Here is a 17,282-nt window from a genome sequence, read left to right as displayed (position 1 = left end):
CAGATATTACAGTCCCCATACGGCTAACCTGCGTAATAATATAATGCGTGTCCAGACGAGTCAATTTTTTGCCAATATGCTTCATAAAAATGAAAGTTTATTTCATAGGAAAAAGACAATAGAAAGACAAATAAATAACTTATGAACTAAATACATCTATGAATAATACTAAATTAAAACTAACAACCCTAAATATATGTAAAATAAAACAAAGAATATAAAAACTATTCAAAGAGACCTCCTCGCGCTACCCCCGGCGCAAAGGTGCCCATCACACTCGCTGCGTTACCGCGTTGAATAAAAATATTTACCGTAACTATGATGACGCTTGACTTTTTCCAATTTTTTGATTACTGTAAAAATTAGGAGCGAAAAACAGAAAAAGAGTTTTCGCGCGGGTCCTCCGCCAATCCTCCGCTTTCGTCTCAAAATGGCATCAACACATTTGGATTCATTCAAGATTAGTTTATCATAGACATAAACAAAAATGTTGCAAGTCAAAAACCACATTAGTACAAAAACGGTTAATTTGTCTATGGTAATGTGTGTTCTGTCTGTCATGTCAGTTTTGTCAAAACTGCAAATGGTCGACTGATGTGGTTTTAGTTAAATAATTTCATAATTTCATCGCTTTGTATTTTAGCATTTATCAACCACGGAATTTGGACCAAACTATTTATTTACCCACTAAACTATACCTGAGGTGACCCAGTGTCCGTGATCTTGAACTCTAATTGTCATGGGGTAATATTTATACCTCATTCATTAGAGTTATAAAACTAATAGCATTTTTGGGTTAATACACCGATAGCTTAAATACTGTAACAATGACAACGTCTTCGGAAGACGTTTTGTTGAGCGTAAGCTACGTACGATATAAGAAGGGTGATGGTACCTTGTATGTGATGAATCAGAGGTTGGCATGGATGCTGGAAAATAGAGACACTGTTGCTGTATCGCACAAATATGCTGATATAAAAAGTAAGTCTATAATATAGAACAATGTGTATAATCTAGATACTTACCAAAGTTATTGTGGGGGCTAGTATTCTTAATACAAAGAAGTACAGTAAGTTAATAGTAGTTACAAGATAATACTGTAAAGGTGTGCAACCTTTACAGACTTTTCGATCTGTGACTGGCTAGTCACGCTATTTGAATTTAGAATCTGATCTCGCTGTCAGATGGAACGGGGTGCGGATCGGCATTCCTAAAGAGGCAGCCATCACAATTAGTTTTGTTGACTTACAGAAATTGTGATCTTACTTGTTGTAGGAATATACAGAAGACCTGAGTCCTGAGTATTAATGCCCTCAGTGTCCTCCCTTATATGCCGTCCCCTTTACAATACTCCATGCATTACATATTGTAACAAATAATGGAGTAAAATAAATAACAACTAATTAATTTTTAGCACAAAAGATATCACCAGCTGGTAAGCCTAAAGTGCAACTGCAAGTGGTTCTCCATGATGGAACATGTTCCACATTCCACTTCGTCAACCCCGCGGGCCCTGAAGCGCAGGCTAAGGACCGGGACCAGGTGAAAGGGTTGCTGGTGAATCTGTTACCTAAGTTTAAGAGGCAAATTGATGGAGAACTAGAGATGAAATCCAGGTATGGGTCACTCAACACATCGGGCAGAATCATAAGATTGTTTTCTGCATAGAAAATTTAGAGTTAAATAATTATAATTATTTTAGTAATGGAATTAATACATTATTAATTTGTAATAACAGTTTTGAATGATTCACAGTTAGTTTCACTAGACTTATATTGATCGGAAAAACATCAAAGGAAAAGAAAATCACGAAATAAATGGGGAATGGTAATCGCGGTTCATATCCTGGTCAATATAAGTCTAGTGATTATTAATTTGTAAATGCACACAAGATCTATTATGAAAATAAGTGATTTTGGTATAAAATGTGTCAATTTATGTTATAGCCAAGTAATTGAATGTTCTCTCTTCTAGGCTCTTGTCTCTTCATCCAACTCTGAAGCATTTATATGAAGACTTAGTAATATCTAAAGTGATTAATAGTGAAGAGTATTGGAACACACCCACTTTGAAACATTATACTGAATCTAATAATATTAAGCAGGAGGCGGGTAAGTGAATTAAAATTGAACGTGAACTCATCACACATTTACAAACATAAGATAGCAAAGTAACACATAAAAGTCTGTAGTGTATGGTTTATAGTTTTTGGCGGTTGGCATGATTAACCCGTGTAGCGCCCCAGTATAGTATGGAGTTAGTATTACACATGTGATACTAATACACTCCACAGATTAAAGACATGTTTTTTTTAAACAATGGTAGTGCCATCTGTGATATGCTTTGTATGTTATCCTCATTGTATAACAACTTTAAAATATATTGATGGAAAAGGCCAACATTGATGTTAAAATACAGAATAACCAACGAGAATTTTTATAGTAACTATCAACAAGTTGCAAGGCTCAGAACCGGTTTTATTTTCATACATAAATACCAGTATTATTACGTTCCTTGGTTTATTATTTCATTTTTAATTACACAATCTAATAATATGAAGTTGTTATCTTAATACATGATTCAGTCCTACATAAAAACACATACAAAGAGCATAAAAGAATTAAGAATAATGGACTATTTCAGTTTTTAAAACATACCGCCCTTGCTTGATTGCAGAGATATAAAATTTAGACATACACATTTTTGTAGGTGTCTCTGGAGCTTTTCTAGCGGACATCCAGCCCCAAACAGATGGCTGCAACGGCCTCAAATATAATCTCACACAGGATATAATAGATGCTATATTCAAAACATACCCTGCCGTCAGAAAGAAACATATAGACTATGTGCCCAATAAGATGACTGAAGCGGAATTCTGGACCAAATTCTTTCAATCTCATTATTTTCACAGGTAAATATTGTGAATAGATACAGTTTCTGTTATATCCTCCTAAGACCCAGCCATAGAAGATAACTGGCAAAAAAAAATATAGTGAATTGAATTTAAACCTATTGTGTAGAAAATAGAGTTGATTTTGCTTTGTCAGACAATTGAACAAAACAAAACATGCAACTCTATTCAGATTCAAAGTAAATTAGATTTCCACAGATGCAAAGTGCAATTTAAACCTATTATGTAGAAAATAGAGTTGATTTTGCTTTGTTAGACAATTGAACAAACCATAACATAATGTAACTATTCAGATTCAAAGTAAATTAAATTTCCACAAACTTAATAGGTACGTACTATAGGTATGACCTTGGTCCTTACGAGAATATAGACTAAACTCTGTAACAATCAATAACTCTTTGGTAGGTAACACCCTTATGAATATTATAGCCCTTCCAGTATAGCAGAATGTGTATCCATGCAGTAGATATTGAAATCTACTTTTTTTATTTAAGTTTAATACCATCGCGTTCCACATTCTCGGTATATGAAACGTTAATTAATAGTATAAACGTAATAAAATAAATAAAACAATACCTGTACGGTTACCATCAGTTTGTCACTGACATAAACGCCGTCGAGAACGTAATTTACTTTCTATACATCCCGTTTGCACTAATATGCGAGTGCGAGCGAGATGTATAGAAAGTAAATTACGTTCTCGACGGCGTTTATGTCAGTGACAAACTGATGGTAACCGTACTGATGGTTTTTTTTTTTTACAGAGACCGCATAGCGTCATCTTCCAGCAAAGATTTATTTGGAGAATGTGCAAAACTAGACGACCACGCTATTGCCTCGGCTATGAAACACACCACACTGGACCTCACGGTTTGGTTCCCTTTTGATTTCATCTAAAGTAATGTACCATTCACAGCACAGACCCATGCGAGCCCGACCGAGCCGAAATGCGCGTTAAGAGATGCCAAAGCAATTTGAAACTTATAAACTTAGTAGTTAGATCGTATTTCATCGACACCTATCGGGTTTGGCAACGCTCACGCCCGGTTGGCTGTACGGCAAGATGTATCTTGACGAATTAACGGGTCCACACAGAACGAAACACCTCGCGAGGAAATTACGACGCACGAAGATGCCTCGTATATTCAGTTATTTTAATATTGACTCTGATATTTAAATTTGGAGTGGCCACTGTGAAAACCTTTAGATTCCTTATTCTTCTTCTTCCTCGCGTCTCTTTTTCTCTCTGGAATCTTTAGATTCTATTGACTTTAATAGTTACTATGCACCTGATTTTCTCCAATATATAACATAAGCTTGTTACATAACATTTTCAGGTGGACCTGCCTAAATTCTCGGAGCCTATTCCTCTCTTACCCACGGATGACGACGCCCCCCCTGAGAAAGATAAAGGAGACAGCACATCCATACATAGGAATATGATCAAACGATTCAACCAACATTCTATTATGGCAAGTATGGTTACTGGAAACATTCTATTTAGGATTTTTTCTATGGATTTAAGTCTGTGTTGTTAGTACCCACAATACAGATTCAAGCTTACTTTGTCTAACGGGTTGATGTGATTGAGAAAATGGTAATTCCACTGCAGAACTGGCCCTTTGAGATATGAGACAAGTATACGCGAATCCGAAATTCGGATCCAAATTCGACGGAAGATCCGGTAGATTCGGACCCAGATCCCGATCTGATTTGGATTGTGAGCCCATCCTCTGCACTATGTGCGTATCCGCAATTTTTGAGTGGTTTAACTTAACTAGGAGTAAAGTTAATGCGACGAGTGATGCATTGTTTTTTAATAATAAAATTTAAATGTACTTTTTGTTTCAACAGGTGCTCAAAGCTAGTCAAAAAACAAATTCTAGTAGTAGTGATAGCAATAGTAAAACTACAAACAATAACAATAAAGTGGTAGAAAATGGGGTTAAAGAAACAAATGGCACCGCCGAGAAGAGGCCAGCTGATGAAAAACATGCTTCAGAGCCCGTTGACAAGAGAAGGAGAATATTAGAGAAGATACATTATGAGGATCTAGAAGATTCAAATAGGAATGAGGATGCGCAGGAACTGAAATTATCCAAGGTGAACTACGATCAATTAGTTTAGTTATTACTCTTCCTGTGGCTCCTTATCATTAATTAAATTTAGCGCCTGTGCAAGGAAAAGTAGATATCTACAAGGTCTGCAATTAAAGCTAGCATTAACAGCAACACTCTTAACTGGTCATCAATAGATGATAGATCTTGTCTTTGGAATAAGGGTTAAGTATTGTCAGTAAACAGGGTGGACAATGATACAAATATAAATTGTACCACACCAACTCGTAAAGGCTCTTTTTAATCTTTTTATCATTCAAAAACTGATGGGAAAATTGCGTTTTATCCACAAGACCACTCTTCAAATTTGATACAAATTTTGAGTGGATTTTTCAAGTTGGCTGGTAGAATATGTTTTTGAATGATAAAATTGATAAATATGAAAGCGCGCGCCGTATATACAGGGCCTTAGCGGAGCGCCTTATAGATGCCGCAGGAGACCAGAGGGCTGGCCAGTATTTTGCTCAACGCATAAGTATTGCCATACAACGTGGCAATGCGGCCAGCCTTCTGGGCACACTGCCCATCGGCAGTGACTTGGGGGATGTTTTTTATTTATAGGCTTTTTATTTTAAGTTTATTTAGTTTAGAGATAGTTTGTATTATTATTTGTAAGCTAATTTAATGTTTTATATTTACTTAATAGTGTTGTAATAAATAGTAATATGAAATAGCTTTTATTTACATATTGATTTATAATGTTTTACAGTTAGCATTTTCCTCGCATTGGTGTGGTGAATCACTAGCAATGTTCAAGATTCCACTTTTCGATTTTTTTAATGAACGCATCTTAGCCTACAACACAAACGGGTTTTAACGAGTGATTTGTCTATGTTTCAAAAGTTACAATCAGGTTTTTGAATTCCTTTTACAGATTGAAAGGTATTTATTAGGACCGTCGTCGCAAGTGAACCAATCAAGTTCGAGTACGAATCACCCACCGCCTTTGTCCGCTCTAGCTTCAATATGTCAGGTAAAAGAATTTTGAATATCAAATAATTTGACCTACATATATCTATCTATCTATATACAGGGTGGAAAGGCACGACGATCCTTTCCGCAAAAGGGGGATTGTTTAGCCTAAGCTCTATATTTTCTCCATAGAAACTATGTTAATATGGGCAACCGTTTCTAAATTATGGCCTTTTAAACATCCATGCAAAAAACTACTTTGTTCTAACCCTAACAGGTGACAGGGTCAATGAACTTACTTGTAAACAATCAGTATATGACAGGAAATTATGCTTATTTGTTGCCATCTAACCATTCTTAGGTCTGCTTACAACACGGTAAGAATCGTTGCAGGATTTTCGCTTTCTTAGTGGTTCCACTTGTTCAATACTTGAATGAAGTAGTTATGTTATTCCTTAATATTAATAAATTAATAATACTAACCACAACATTGTTTACAACGACTGTTCAAATTGTGACATTGACAACCACTCAAAAGTACGCAATTATCTTATAAATATCTCTGGTTTCCTTGACTGATAAAAAAGGTTTTAGTTTTTTAACACGTTTCACAAAATTATTTTCGAATAATTGGAAACTATCTAAAATAATAAAAATTACAAGTAGATTGTGTTTGACGCACCAAATGAACTTGCAAAAATGAAATACTAAGAATAAATCAAGAATAAATACATCTTAAATACCTAACTAAGAAACCTTCTTGCGTGGTTGGAAATACCTAGACAAGACGTCTTATATTTGAAATTAAATTGTCATTGAACTTTACTTATCTAATGTCATATTCTTCAAATAAAAATGCAGTTGTTAGATGCTCGTGGTTATTTAAATTTGTGGGGTTGTGTAAAAGATATGGTGTACCAAACGGAATGTGAAACTGCGGATGAAATGAGACATCAAAGGCTTATTGCTGCTTTTGACAATCTGCGGAGGAAAAATGACGAAAAAGGGCTCGGGTGCGGGCTGCGGCGTACACGGCGGTTATAAGACACGGAGGTACATTTGAACACCGAATGTGAAGATAAGATAGTGTAAAATATTGGCAAAAAGTAATTATCTAAGAAAGTAATAAAATTGTTTGTAATATTTTTGCATTATTTTTGCATTCATTTGATTTATTTGTCATTTATGCCTCATTCATACATCATTGCGATTCTGTCAACGATCGGAAAAAAGCGTAAAGTCCCGAGCTTTCCCGACGGAGATCCTTAATCTAGCCGTCATGTGCACATGTTATAGGGTTATCACCACAGTTAAAAAGTAGAAAATTTTGTATTTTTATTTTTTACTCAATTAACGATTCTTACCATTACCAATCTGCTCTGTATCACTTAAACGACCTAATACTTCCGGGAAGGATCGTCGTGCCTTTCCACCCTGTATATAAATGCAAGTGTCCTGACTGACTGACTGACTGATTCATCAACGCAGAGCCGAAACTACAAAAGCCAGAAAGTTGAAATTTGCACACCAGATTGCATTTATAAAGTGTACAAGAGATAAGAAGCGATTTTGAGAAATTCAACCCCTAAGGGGGTTAAAAAGGGGATGAAAGTTAGTATGGGGTTAAAGTTTTCTTTCAAGCTAGGAATTTGGAACGTCGTAAGAAGATATATTATTAAAATACAAGAAAACTAATTTCAGCGTTTTTGAAAATTCATCCCCTGAGGTGGTGAAAAAGGGGTTGAAAGTTTGTATGGATATCAAATTTTTTTCCGAGTGGTGGACTTGAATCTTTGTATTTAGGGATATTATTAGAAGACAGGAAAAGTAATTTCAGCGTTTTGTAAATTTCATCCCCTAACATGGTTAAAAAGGGGTTGAAAGTTTGAATCCATTACAAATGGTTTTCAAACTTCTTAGAAAGGCATAATAGCCGATTACAAAAAAAAGTAATTGCAACGTTTTTGGAATTTCAACCCCTAAGGGGGCTAAAAAGGGGATGAAAGTTCATCTGCGGGTCCAAATTTTATTTTAAGCAAGGAACTTGAAACTTTGTAAAAACGTTTTAAATTAAAATGCAAGAAAACTATCAGCGTTTTTGAAAATTCATCCCCTATGGTGGTGAAAACGGGGTTGAAAGTTTGTATGGATATCATACATTTTTTCGAGCGCGGGATTTGAATCTTTGTATTTGGGGATATTATTAGATGACAATAAAAGTGATTTCAGCGATTTGTAAAATTCATCCCCTAGCAGGGTTAAAATGGGGTTCAAAGTTTGAATCCATTACAAATGCTTTGAAACTTCTTAGAAAGACATATTAGCCGATTACAAAAAAAGTAATTGCAACGTTTTTGGAAATTTAAGCCCTAAGGGGGTTAAAAAGGAGATGAAAGTTCGTCTTGGGGTTTAAATTTAATTTTAAGCTTGAATATTTGCAAAAAAGGTATAAAAATAAAAAACATGAAAACTAATTCAAGCATTTTTGAAAATCATCCCCCAAGGTGGTGAGAAAGGGGTTGAAAGTTTGTATGGAGATCAGATATTTTGTGAGTGCCGATCTTGAATCTTTGTATAAGGGCATAGGTACCTATTATGAGAATACAAAAAAAGTAGTTTCAGCAACCAACATCAAAATCCACTTGACTTAAAACTTCATACAACTTGCTAAAAAAGAAAAGTACTCATTTCAACATTGCTTGGATATGAAAATTATAGGTACTAAGGATGTAAAATGTTGAAGATAAGATTCCACGCGGACGAAGTCGCGGGCAACAGCTAGTCTAAGATAAGTGAGGAGTAGAACTATCAGAATAAAAGTAACTTAAATTCATAAAAACTCCACGGAAGTACGCGTGCGTAACTAGGTTTGGTAAAATATGGATTCCAAATTTGGAAGGCATTTATGTCCGAGTTCGTTGCTCATGTTCATTTACTGATGTTTGTATCTAATTTAGTCTACGTTTCCACCAGAGATTTGCGAGGATGCGTAGCGTGGCGTGTTTGTTAAGAACCAATAGAATCACTTCACGCTGAGCGAGGAAAGGTTGTTTCTTAAGAAACACATCTCTCGTTTCTGATCCATACGCACATCAGTATTGTAAACGCAGCCTTAGTGTACTCCATAGTCTAATAAAAGATGGTCTTCTCTTCCCAGAGTGATATAGCGCTATCGCATATTATCATATAGCGCTGTCGCATGATGACGTAGGCTTGTGTCAGTCAGGTGACCTAGAAAAGACGGGAAGAGAGTACCAGGCGGAGTATATTATTATATCATGGTGTATATACTCTGTGTGTGGGCAGGCGTGGTCGAGCGGGCAGCAGTGCGCGCGGCCGATCCGCGTGGGCGCGGCGGGCTGCGTGGCCGCGCTCGGCGAGCTCAGCCCCGGCGGCGCGCTCATGCGGCAGCACCACGCCGCCGCCATGGCGCGTAAGTAGGCTGGTAGCATAGTGTACTCTGTGTGTGGGCAGGCGTGGTCGAGCGGGCAGCAGTGGCGCGTAAGTAGGCTGGTAGCATAGAGGTACAATAATATAGAGAGGAAACGGGGGAGGGACCAAACCACCGAACGAGATACACTTATAGAACTTTCAGAAGGAGTAGCGGAGAAAACGGTATTATTGCTTGTCCTTGTCACAGTCTCACTTTTTATATCACGAAATTTTAGTATAATGTTAATTTGGCTCTCCTGATTATTTTTTTGTATGGGCACAACTCTCTCAGAAGTATACTTTCGTCGTCGTATAAACCATACTATGGTGGGCAACAAATAATCCGACCGAATTAAGTCCCATTGCGTATGTTTTGTCCCTCACAGAGGCACGCGTATACCACTTCTATAGGATGCTACCTTCTATGGCTGGTAGGCAGGCGCGGATCCAGCCCTCAAAAAAGGTTGTGGTCACAGCCACTCCAAAATCCGTTAAGTGTGAGTCGAGGGTACTTGATGATTCCCCGACCAATAAATTCGCACAGAGAGAGATTTATTTCAGTCTATACACTCTTAGATAGATAACTACGCTAAAAAACTCCTTCAACTGTAAATTAGTTAAAAGCTGGCATTAAGCTAGAAATAATTGCCCCTGTTAGTAAATAATCTATATTCTTGCAAATAATTAGGGCTCTGTATTCAGCTGGGATACCTACCCTAATGATTCCCCGACCAATTTTTAGCAGATTGTCGAGTCGCTTACAAGTCTTACAATGTTTCGCCGAGTCAATTATTCGTAGACGTTACTTCAAGTCGACTTTTGGTAGACTTGATTCACAATAAATCATTCATTTTACCCGTGGACACTGTCGGTATTTAAAGAACTACTAACGATAAGCCTCCTCCACACTCGTGCGCGAATCGCGGCGCGAAGCCGCGAACGCGAGTGTGGCGTCGATTTTCGCGGACAGCGAAATCGACTCCACACTCGCGTTCGCGGCTTCGCCCGCGATTCACGCGCATAGTCTGGAGGGGGCTATAGACTACCATCGTGAAATTAGAAAATACATTTTTAGGGTTCCGTAAAAGGAAAAAACGGAACCCTTATAGGATCACTCGTGCGTCTGTCACAGCCTATTTTCTCCGAAACTACTAGACCAATTACCTAAGTTGAAATTTGGTACAGATAATAAGGCCAAAATCTGGAAAATGTCCACATGTAGAGCACTTGCCCCTACAGCTACACTTAAGTAGTCTGAATTTTACCAAAAATGGCATGCGATTTTTTGTAAGGTCTATGAAACCCTTTCCATACCCATATAGACCTGCGCTCTAAAACTCCTATGACAGTCAATAAAAAGCTGGAATTCGGCCAATGGTCAAATCATTCTACGAAAAGTGAATCTGCGTATCGATCAACTGACTACTCTGCGTACTTTTACCTAATGAAATTCTTCCAAATGTTCCTCTGCCAAAGCGTCTGTTAAACAAAAATCGGCATATTTCTAGTCGGGGAATCAATAGGGCACCCTATTAGGGTTGTGGGCATGCCCACCGTGCCCACAACGGTGGATCCGCGCCTGCTGGTAGGGACGGGAAGGACCTGCAATGCAGTGGTCTGGGCAAGCTGAGCCTGTAGTAAACGGGCAGGTGCGGGGTGAGTTGCGCTGGGCCTAAGCCCCGCCGGTAGTACCACAGCGCCGCAGTGACTGTTGAACAGGAGGCGAGCGCAGGGCGCGACACTAATGCAACGGGTTTCTCTTTATATATTGCTCTCGTAGGAAGAGGAAGACCTATATGTGTATCCAAAATTCTCATATTGCTATTTGTCCATATTAAATTGTCTTTCACCTGTTAGCGTCTGATTCTTTCACATTTTCTCAAAGGTTAGCGGAAAGAGATCCCTTTTAGGGATAAATTCGCCTTTGTACATAACATTTTTGTTTTGTTTTGTCCGTTATATGTAAACCTGTTTATATCCAATAAAGTGACATACATACAAACATAATGCACGGTCACTATAACAAAACATGAAAATATAAGATTTAACACAAATATGGGATAAAGGTCTCTGCCCACTACACCGTACCATTGCCGATACGTTCACAGCACGGTCATAGTATGATACAGTGTAGTGGGCAGAGACCTTTATGAGTTTATATCCTTAGAATTTATTTCAGAGGTAATCATATTATAAAATTACACATGAATTTGATTTGTATACACATACTCCTGCAGAACTAATCCCGGCCGACGTGAAATCGGAGCTGAACCGGATGTACCTGTCGGCGGGCGAGCTGCTGCGCGAGCTGTGGCGCTGCTTCCCCGCGCCCGCCGCGCCCGCGCAGGAGGCCGACAGCGCGCGCGCAGACAAGTTCTACGAGGCGCTGCTGCGCTTCAGGAACGTCAAGCTGAGGCCGTTCGAGGTATAGTACTGTCACCTGCAATAGTATGAAATCCGAGCTGAACCGGATGTACTGTTCGGCCCAAAACTACAGGTGACATAAAGCTCTGTTTTTATTTCAGGAGAAAATGCTTCACGACCTGACACCACTAGCGACATCTCTTACGAAACACATCAACCAAATGATAGACGTGGCCTGTACGAAGTACGCGCTTTGGCAGCAAAGGCAAGCCAAGCTTCGGTAGTATTTTACCAGAGGACTTATTCTTGGTGTCATCGAGACCTATATTCTTTTTGTGTTTATCCATCTAAGCTGTCACATAACTGCCATAACCAGTATCTGATTCTTACACGAGCGTTTCTTTTATTTTTTGCCATTTTATATATTGTGACCTTTTTTAAAAATTAATAAAAAAACGCTCATATAGTGGAATACGCCAAAATGTCGACATAATTTGCACTGGGGCCTTACCATGATGTCCTTATTTCGATTCTGTTCAGGATCTAAACTGAATTGCCATGGGACGGAGATATGCGACTTATACATATAGTTCCGTCCTTTAGCAATTCAGTTTAGGTCCTAAATTAATTGTAAGGCCCCTGGTACTGGAACTGGGTTATATTCGTTTACAACTAGGCGTGTAACTAGGGAATGCAATCTCGCACCAAGATTGGCGATTCGAGATCTCGCACGAAAAATCTGAATCGAGATAGGGTGTTTCGAGATCTCGACCGTCACATTTTCGAGATCGAGATTAATCTGAAAGAGAGAGATTTGACAAAGTAATTAAAAATATGTTATTTTGAGCAAAAATCTCTAAGAATTCCGTATATACTACTTATTTAGAGTATCTACGTCATGTTTTATTTTCAAGATCTTCAAATTAATCAACATTTAATTAATAAACTATTTTTATTTAAAAAAATACTAATAATATGTATGTAGCTCTAATTTGCATGTAATTGTGAAATGTGGTATTCATTATTTTTAATTTTACACAATTGTATTAAGGAGAGGCAGTAACATGCTCAGTTGATATTTTTGACAAGCACTCGGCAACTTACAAAAAAAATGTAGGGTAAGCGAGCAAAAATCATAAATAATTGTGACTACTACGTTAAGTTCGTCCGATTTTTCCGCACAGAGCGCGTCACAGTGCTTTTATCGTCAGCTAAAGCCGGCCGCATACAATAGCACTGCCTGAACAACATGAACCTAAGGTAAAAAATATTACTCAAAACAAAGTAATTCACACGGATCAATCCCTCAATCTCGTTCGAGATCTCGAAAATATTAATCAAGATCTCGGCCGAGATTGCTTAAATCGAGATTTCCGGTCAACGCTTTAAATCTCGAAAATTCGTGCGAGATCTCGAGAGATCTTGAAATTGCGAGTTCGAGATTGCATTCCCTACGTGTAACGTAAAATGAAAATGTTAGGGCGTCTGTATTAGGGGGTCATCCATTAGTTACGTCACACGTTTAGGGGGGAGGGAGGTCAAGAAAATGTAACATATTGTGACGAGGCGGAGGGGGGGAGTCACAAACTTTATGACGTCACTTTAACTTCACCTGTAACCGAAATCTGTTTTGATTTTTTAAATTCTCTCGTGTGAGGTAATTAATGGATGACTCCTCATTTTTATGGTTTTTCTTGAATACCTATTCATACTTGTAAGTCATAGGTTTTGGCTATTATTTAGTATACCCGTAGATCGATTACGGTGACAACGAGAATAGGTCTGCAATGTTTGAATTATAATTAGTGTCAATAGTAATTAAAACTGATCATTTTGAATGGAACTTGCCATACAATGTAACCCGTTTTCATTGCTTGACTTGAGGATTAATATCAACTGTAAATTATACTCTAGAGGGCTTTGTGGTCCGTACCTTTGTAAATTATATGTTCAGGTTAGGAAGAGAGTAATTAATTTGAATAATTATTGGCATAAATGATTTGTGATACTTCAAAAAATTAAATTAATATACTTCCTAATAAAAAAGTGCTATGTTAACTGACCACCAAATAAAGTAAAATACAATGTTACCTATAAAATTACTTTCTTTTACTGGTCATATTAAGTGTTCATTAGTTTCATTACAATTACTAAATTTCCATTTTATAAAACAATAACCAAAATTGTACAAGTATCCTATTTAAAGCAAATTACTCATAATTAATTATTATTGATAAATCAAAAATAGTTTATGTTCTCCCAAAACATCATCTAGTTCCTTTAAAATATCAAATGTTACTTATAATAGTACCTAAACTCAGAGTAAGAATGTGCAGATGTGCAAATTGTGGAGAGTTTCCAAACATTCGAAAATGTACTCGGAAATTTAACAGAAATATTATAAGAAAGTACCTTTTTACGTTTCGGAAAGTTTCAATCCCCATACAAAAATGAATTATGAATTAAAAAATTTCAGAAACTTTCCTATGTGGAATATTTAGCAATTTCGGTAAGTTTCCATCGCCACATCAGTATCAGAATGTAATAATAGTAAATTAAAATTTGGTGTTTGAATTGATTAATTGATGATTAATTTTAGTGCGTCTCTCTCTCTCTCTCATTAAAGCAAAATGTGAGACGCAATACACATTGGACAAAGAAATTGGATAGGTGCAATACAACCCTAAAATAGAGTACTTGGGTTGTAGCTATGTATTTTGTTGGTCGTTACACTTATTTGTTGCCAAAAAAAATCAGTAGTACATTAGTTATTTGTACAACAAGAGATCAGTTTGATATTTCTTCGAGTGCTTATTTTGAGTCCCGTGCAAGCGAAAGATTCTATAATAGATTCACGAGCGTAGCGAGGGAATCTAATTTAGAATCTTGAGCGTAGTAAGGGATTCAAAAGCGCACGAGATGTAATTAAATAACTTTGATCTCGTGTAGTACACAAAATTTTTCACCCTAAGCAGTGAGAACATACCTAGAGGGACAGAGATAATAGAACCCAAGTATATCGAACTTGTATTAGACCCCGCATGTTGAAATGACATTTGACTATAAAAGTCACTTGAATGACATTTTGTCTCACTCAGTGAGCAAAATGCGATTTTGCTCACTCATACTGTCTCACTAAGTGAGCAAAATGCGATTATGCTCACTGAGTGAGACAAAATGACTCAGTGAGCAAAATCGCATTTTGCTCACTGTTTTTAAGAAGCAAAGTACCCTTGTTCGAGCTGTTGAGGTGAAAAATCATTTTTGTATTTATCCATATAATGTCACACTGTTGTAGCTAACTAGGTACTACTTCTAGTGCCGTTAAATTTATGCATCATTTACTTTTATTATGAATTATGGGATGAGTGACAAGAAGATTAAATACGATTTGTTCAGGTGCTATACTTGGATCTGAACATTATGTAGGTTAGTTTGCTTTCTAATTTTCACAAATATAGAAGCAAAACAGCTACAAATGTTAAAGAAAACTAATAATAAAAAATACATCAAAAGCAATAGTTACTGTTATGTATAATATTTTAATAACTATTGTCTTGTAATTTGAAGGATGATGTTAACGAGGGAAGTGTTATGGTATCTATGTCATTTTGTACACAATAAAAAATGGTTGCCAAATGTTACGGATTTTCGCTCTTTTAACCATAAGCCCCCACTGTCCCTTTGGAGGCGTTTCTTAACAGTACAGTCGACGATGATAATATGTAGGGTAATTCGCCAGTAACTGGCCGCCCTAAACTAAAAATTCTATTCACCTATAAATAAAATTCATATTAGTATAAGGTGGCCAGTTATTGAAACCTTATACTAAAATGAATTCTGTTTATAGGTGAATAGAATTCATTTTTAGTTAAGGCGGCCAGTTACTGGCGTATTACCCTATTTTATGCCAGCAATATACGTACCGACTAGCTCAACATACATTATGTACAGTCAGCAGCAGATATACCTGAGCGGGCAAGGTGTCCAAGAAAACATATACACTTCAATCGTCACAAAAATAAGGACATCTAAGATGTCATTTTCACGTAGGCTTTCGTCACAAATACCTTAACTTCTGAGTTTTTCTTTAACGCTTACGCCCTCATTTAATCACAATGACAATAACGGTTAAAAAGTCAGTGGTAACTAGGCACTCAAATTCAAGCTGCTGTCATTAATACCTACACGCACTGCCAATCACGTACGTCAGCAGCCAGGGTGCCACCAGTTGCTAAGCAGTTGTTATTTCAATGGTAACTAAGCATCAACATTTTATCTGTTTAACTTTAAAATAAATACTGTAGCACTACGAACTGACACCTCCTTTCTTAAAGAAGTATTTTATCGTTAAGTGTCAAACTTAGACAATAAATAAGTAGGTTCTACGCGGTCGCGCGGCGGTCATATGCGGCTGTACTGTTCTTCCAAACCGTAGAGCATATTATATACCTATGTTAATATATTTATTTAGCCCGCTTATTGTACTAAAATATATTATACAGGGTGGCCCATTTAGATCGGCCAGTATGGGAAAATCTGATACTATAAGATATACACCGATCTCTTCTTAATAGGAATCATGTCATCGATTTTAGTAACACGAAAAAGTGCATTCATACATTTAAAAAAAATGTGTACTCAGCTCGGGAATCAAACCCCGAACGTTTTGAAAAATACAACTAAGACTTATTTCTATTTAGATATCGATTGTGTAGGTCTTAAACAATAAATGTTACTATGAAACATGATGTCTGAAATTAATAAAATGCATTGTTTTCATATCCTTTAATTTAATGTAGGTAGTAAGTTTTCGAAGAGACCAGCAATTTTAGGGTTTCGTACCCAAAGGGTAAAACGGGACCCTATTACTAAGACTCTGCTGTCCGTCCGTCCATCCATCCGTCCGTCCGTCCGCCTGTTACCAGGCTGTATCTCACGAACCGTGATAGCTAGACAGTTGAAATTTTCACAGATGGTGTATTTCTGTTGCCGCTATAACAACAAATACGAAAAACAGAATAAAATAAAGATTTAAGTGGGGCTCCCGTACAACAAACGTGATTTTTGACCGAAGTTAAGCAACGTCGGGCGGGGTCAGTAGGTACTTGGACGGGCGACCGTTTTCTTTTTGGCTTTTTTTGCATTATGATACGGAACGCTTCGTGCGCAAGTCCGACTCGCACTTGCCCGGTTTTTATTTTCAGTACATTTTACATACATTTTTTTTAATGTATGAATGTAGTTTTTCTTGTTACTAAAGTCGATGACATGGTTCCTAAGAAGAGATCGGTGAATGTCCTATAGTTTTAGATTTTCCCATATTGACCGATCTAAATGGGCTACCCTGTATAGTACTAAAATGCGATGCCCCGAATCGATCAAAGTACGAAGGAGAAAATAATTGAATTGAAACGTAACACGTTCACTGTCCCAATCTGACATGTAAACTTTATGGCTTTGTAATAGAGGCTAGCCGTGGCCCCACGTGAGGAGAACGAGCAGTAAAGGTGTTAAACATATCCAACCTAGCAGTAAATATCAAA

General features: G+C 37.2%; 1 protein-coding gene and 1 long non-coding RNA gene across 2 annotated transcripts in view; one reads left to right on the top strand and one right to left on the bottom strand.

The window, feature by feature from the left end:
- Window positions 1-17,282, bottom strand: part of LOC134666183 (uncharacterized) — a 428,204-nt gene that overhangs the window by 383,672 nt on the left and 27,250 nt on the right. The gene's annotated exons all lie outside the window — the stretch shown is intronic.
- Window positions 560-15,350, top strand: LOC134665339 (general transcription factor IIH subunit 1). Its single transcript, XM_063522272.1, has 11 exons — window positions 560-981; window positions 1,415-1,616; window positions 1,975-2,111; window positions 2,710-2,911; window positions 3,676-3,781; window positions 4,249-4,383; window positions 4,766-5,014; window positions 5,903-6,001; window positions 9,247-9,373; window positions 11,610-11,797; window positions 11,898-15,350. Exons 1-11 carry the CDS (start codon window positions 828-830, stop codon window positions 12,018-12,020), a joined length of 1,722 nt encoding a protein of 573 aa, XP_063378342.1. The 5' UTR covers window positions 560-827; the 3' UTR covers window positions 12,021-15,350.

This window comes from Cydia fagiglandana, chromosome 1 (genome assembly GCF_963556715.1).
Source record: "Cydia fagiglandana chromosome 1, ilCydFagi1.1, whole genome shotgun sequence".
NCBI classification, from domain to species: Eukaryota; Metazoa; Arthropoda; class Insecta; order Lepidoptera; family Tortricidae; genus Cydia; species Cydia fagiglandana.
Note: the sequence above shows the minus strand (reverse complement) of the source record. Positions and strands in the feature narration are given on the sequence as shown.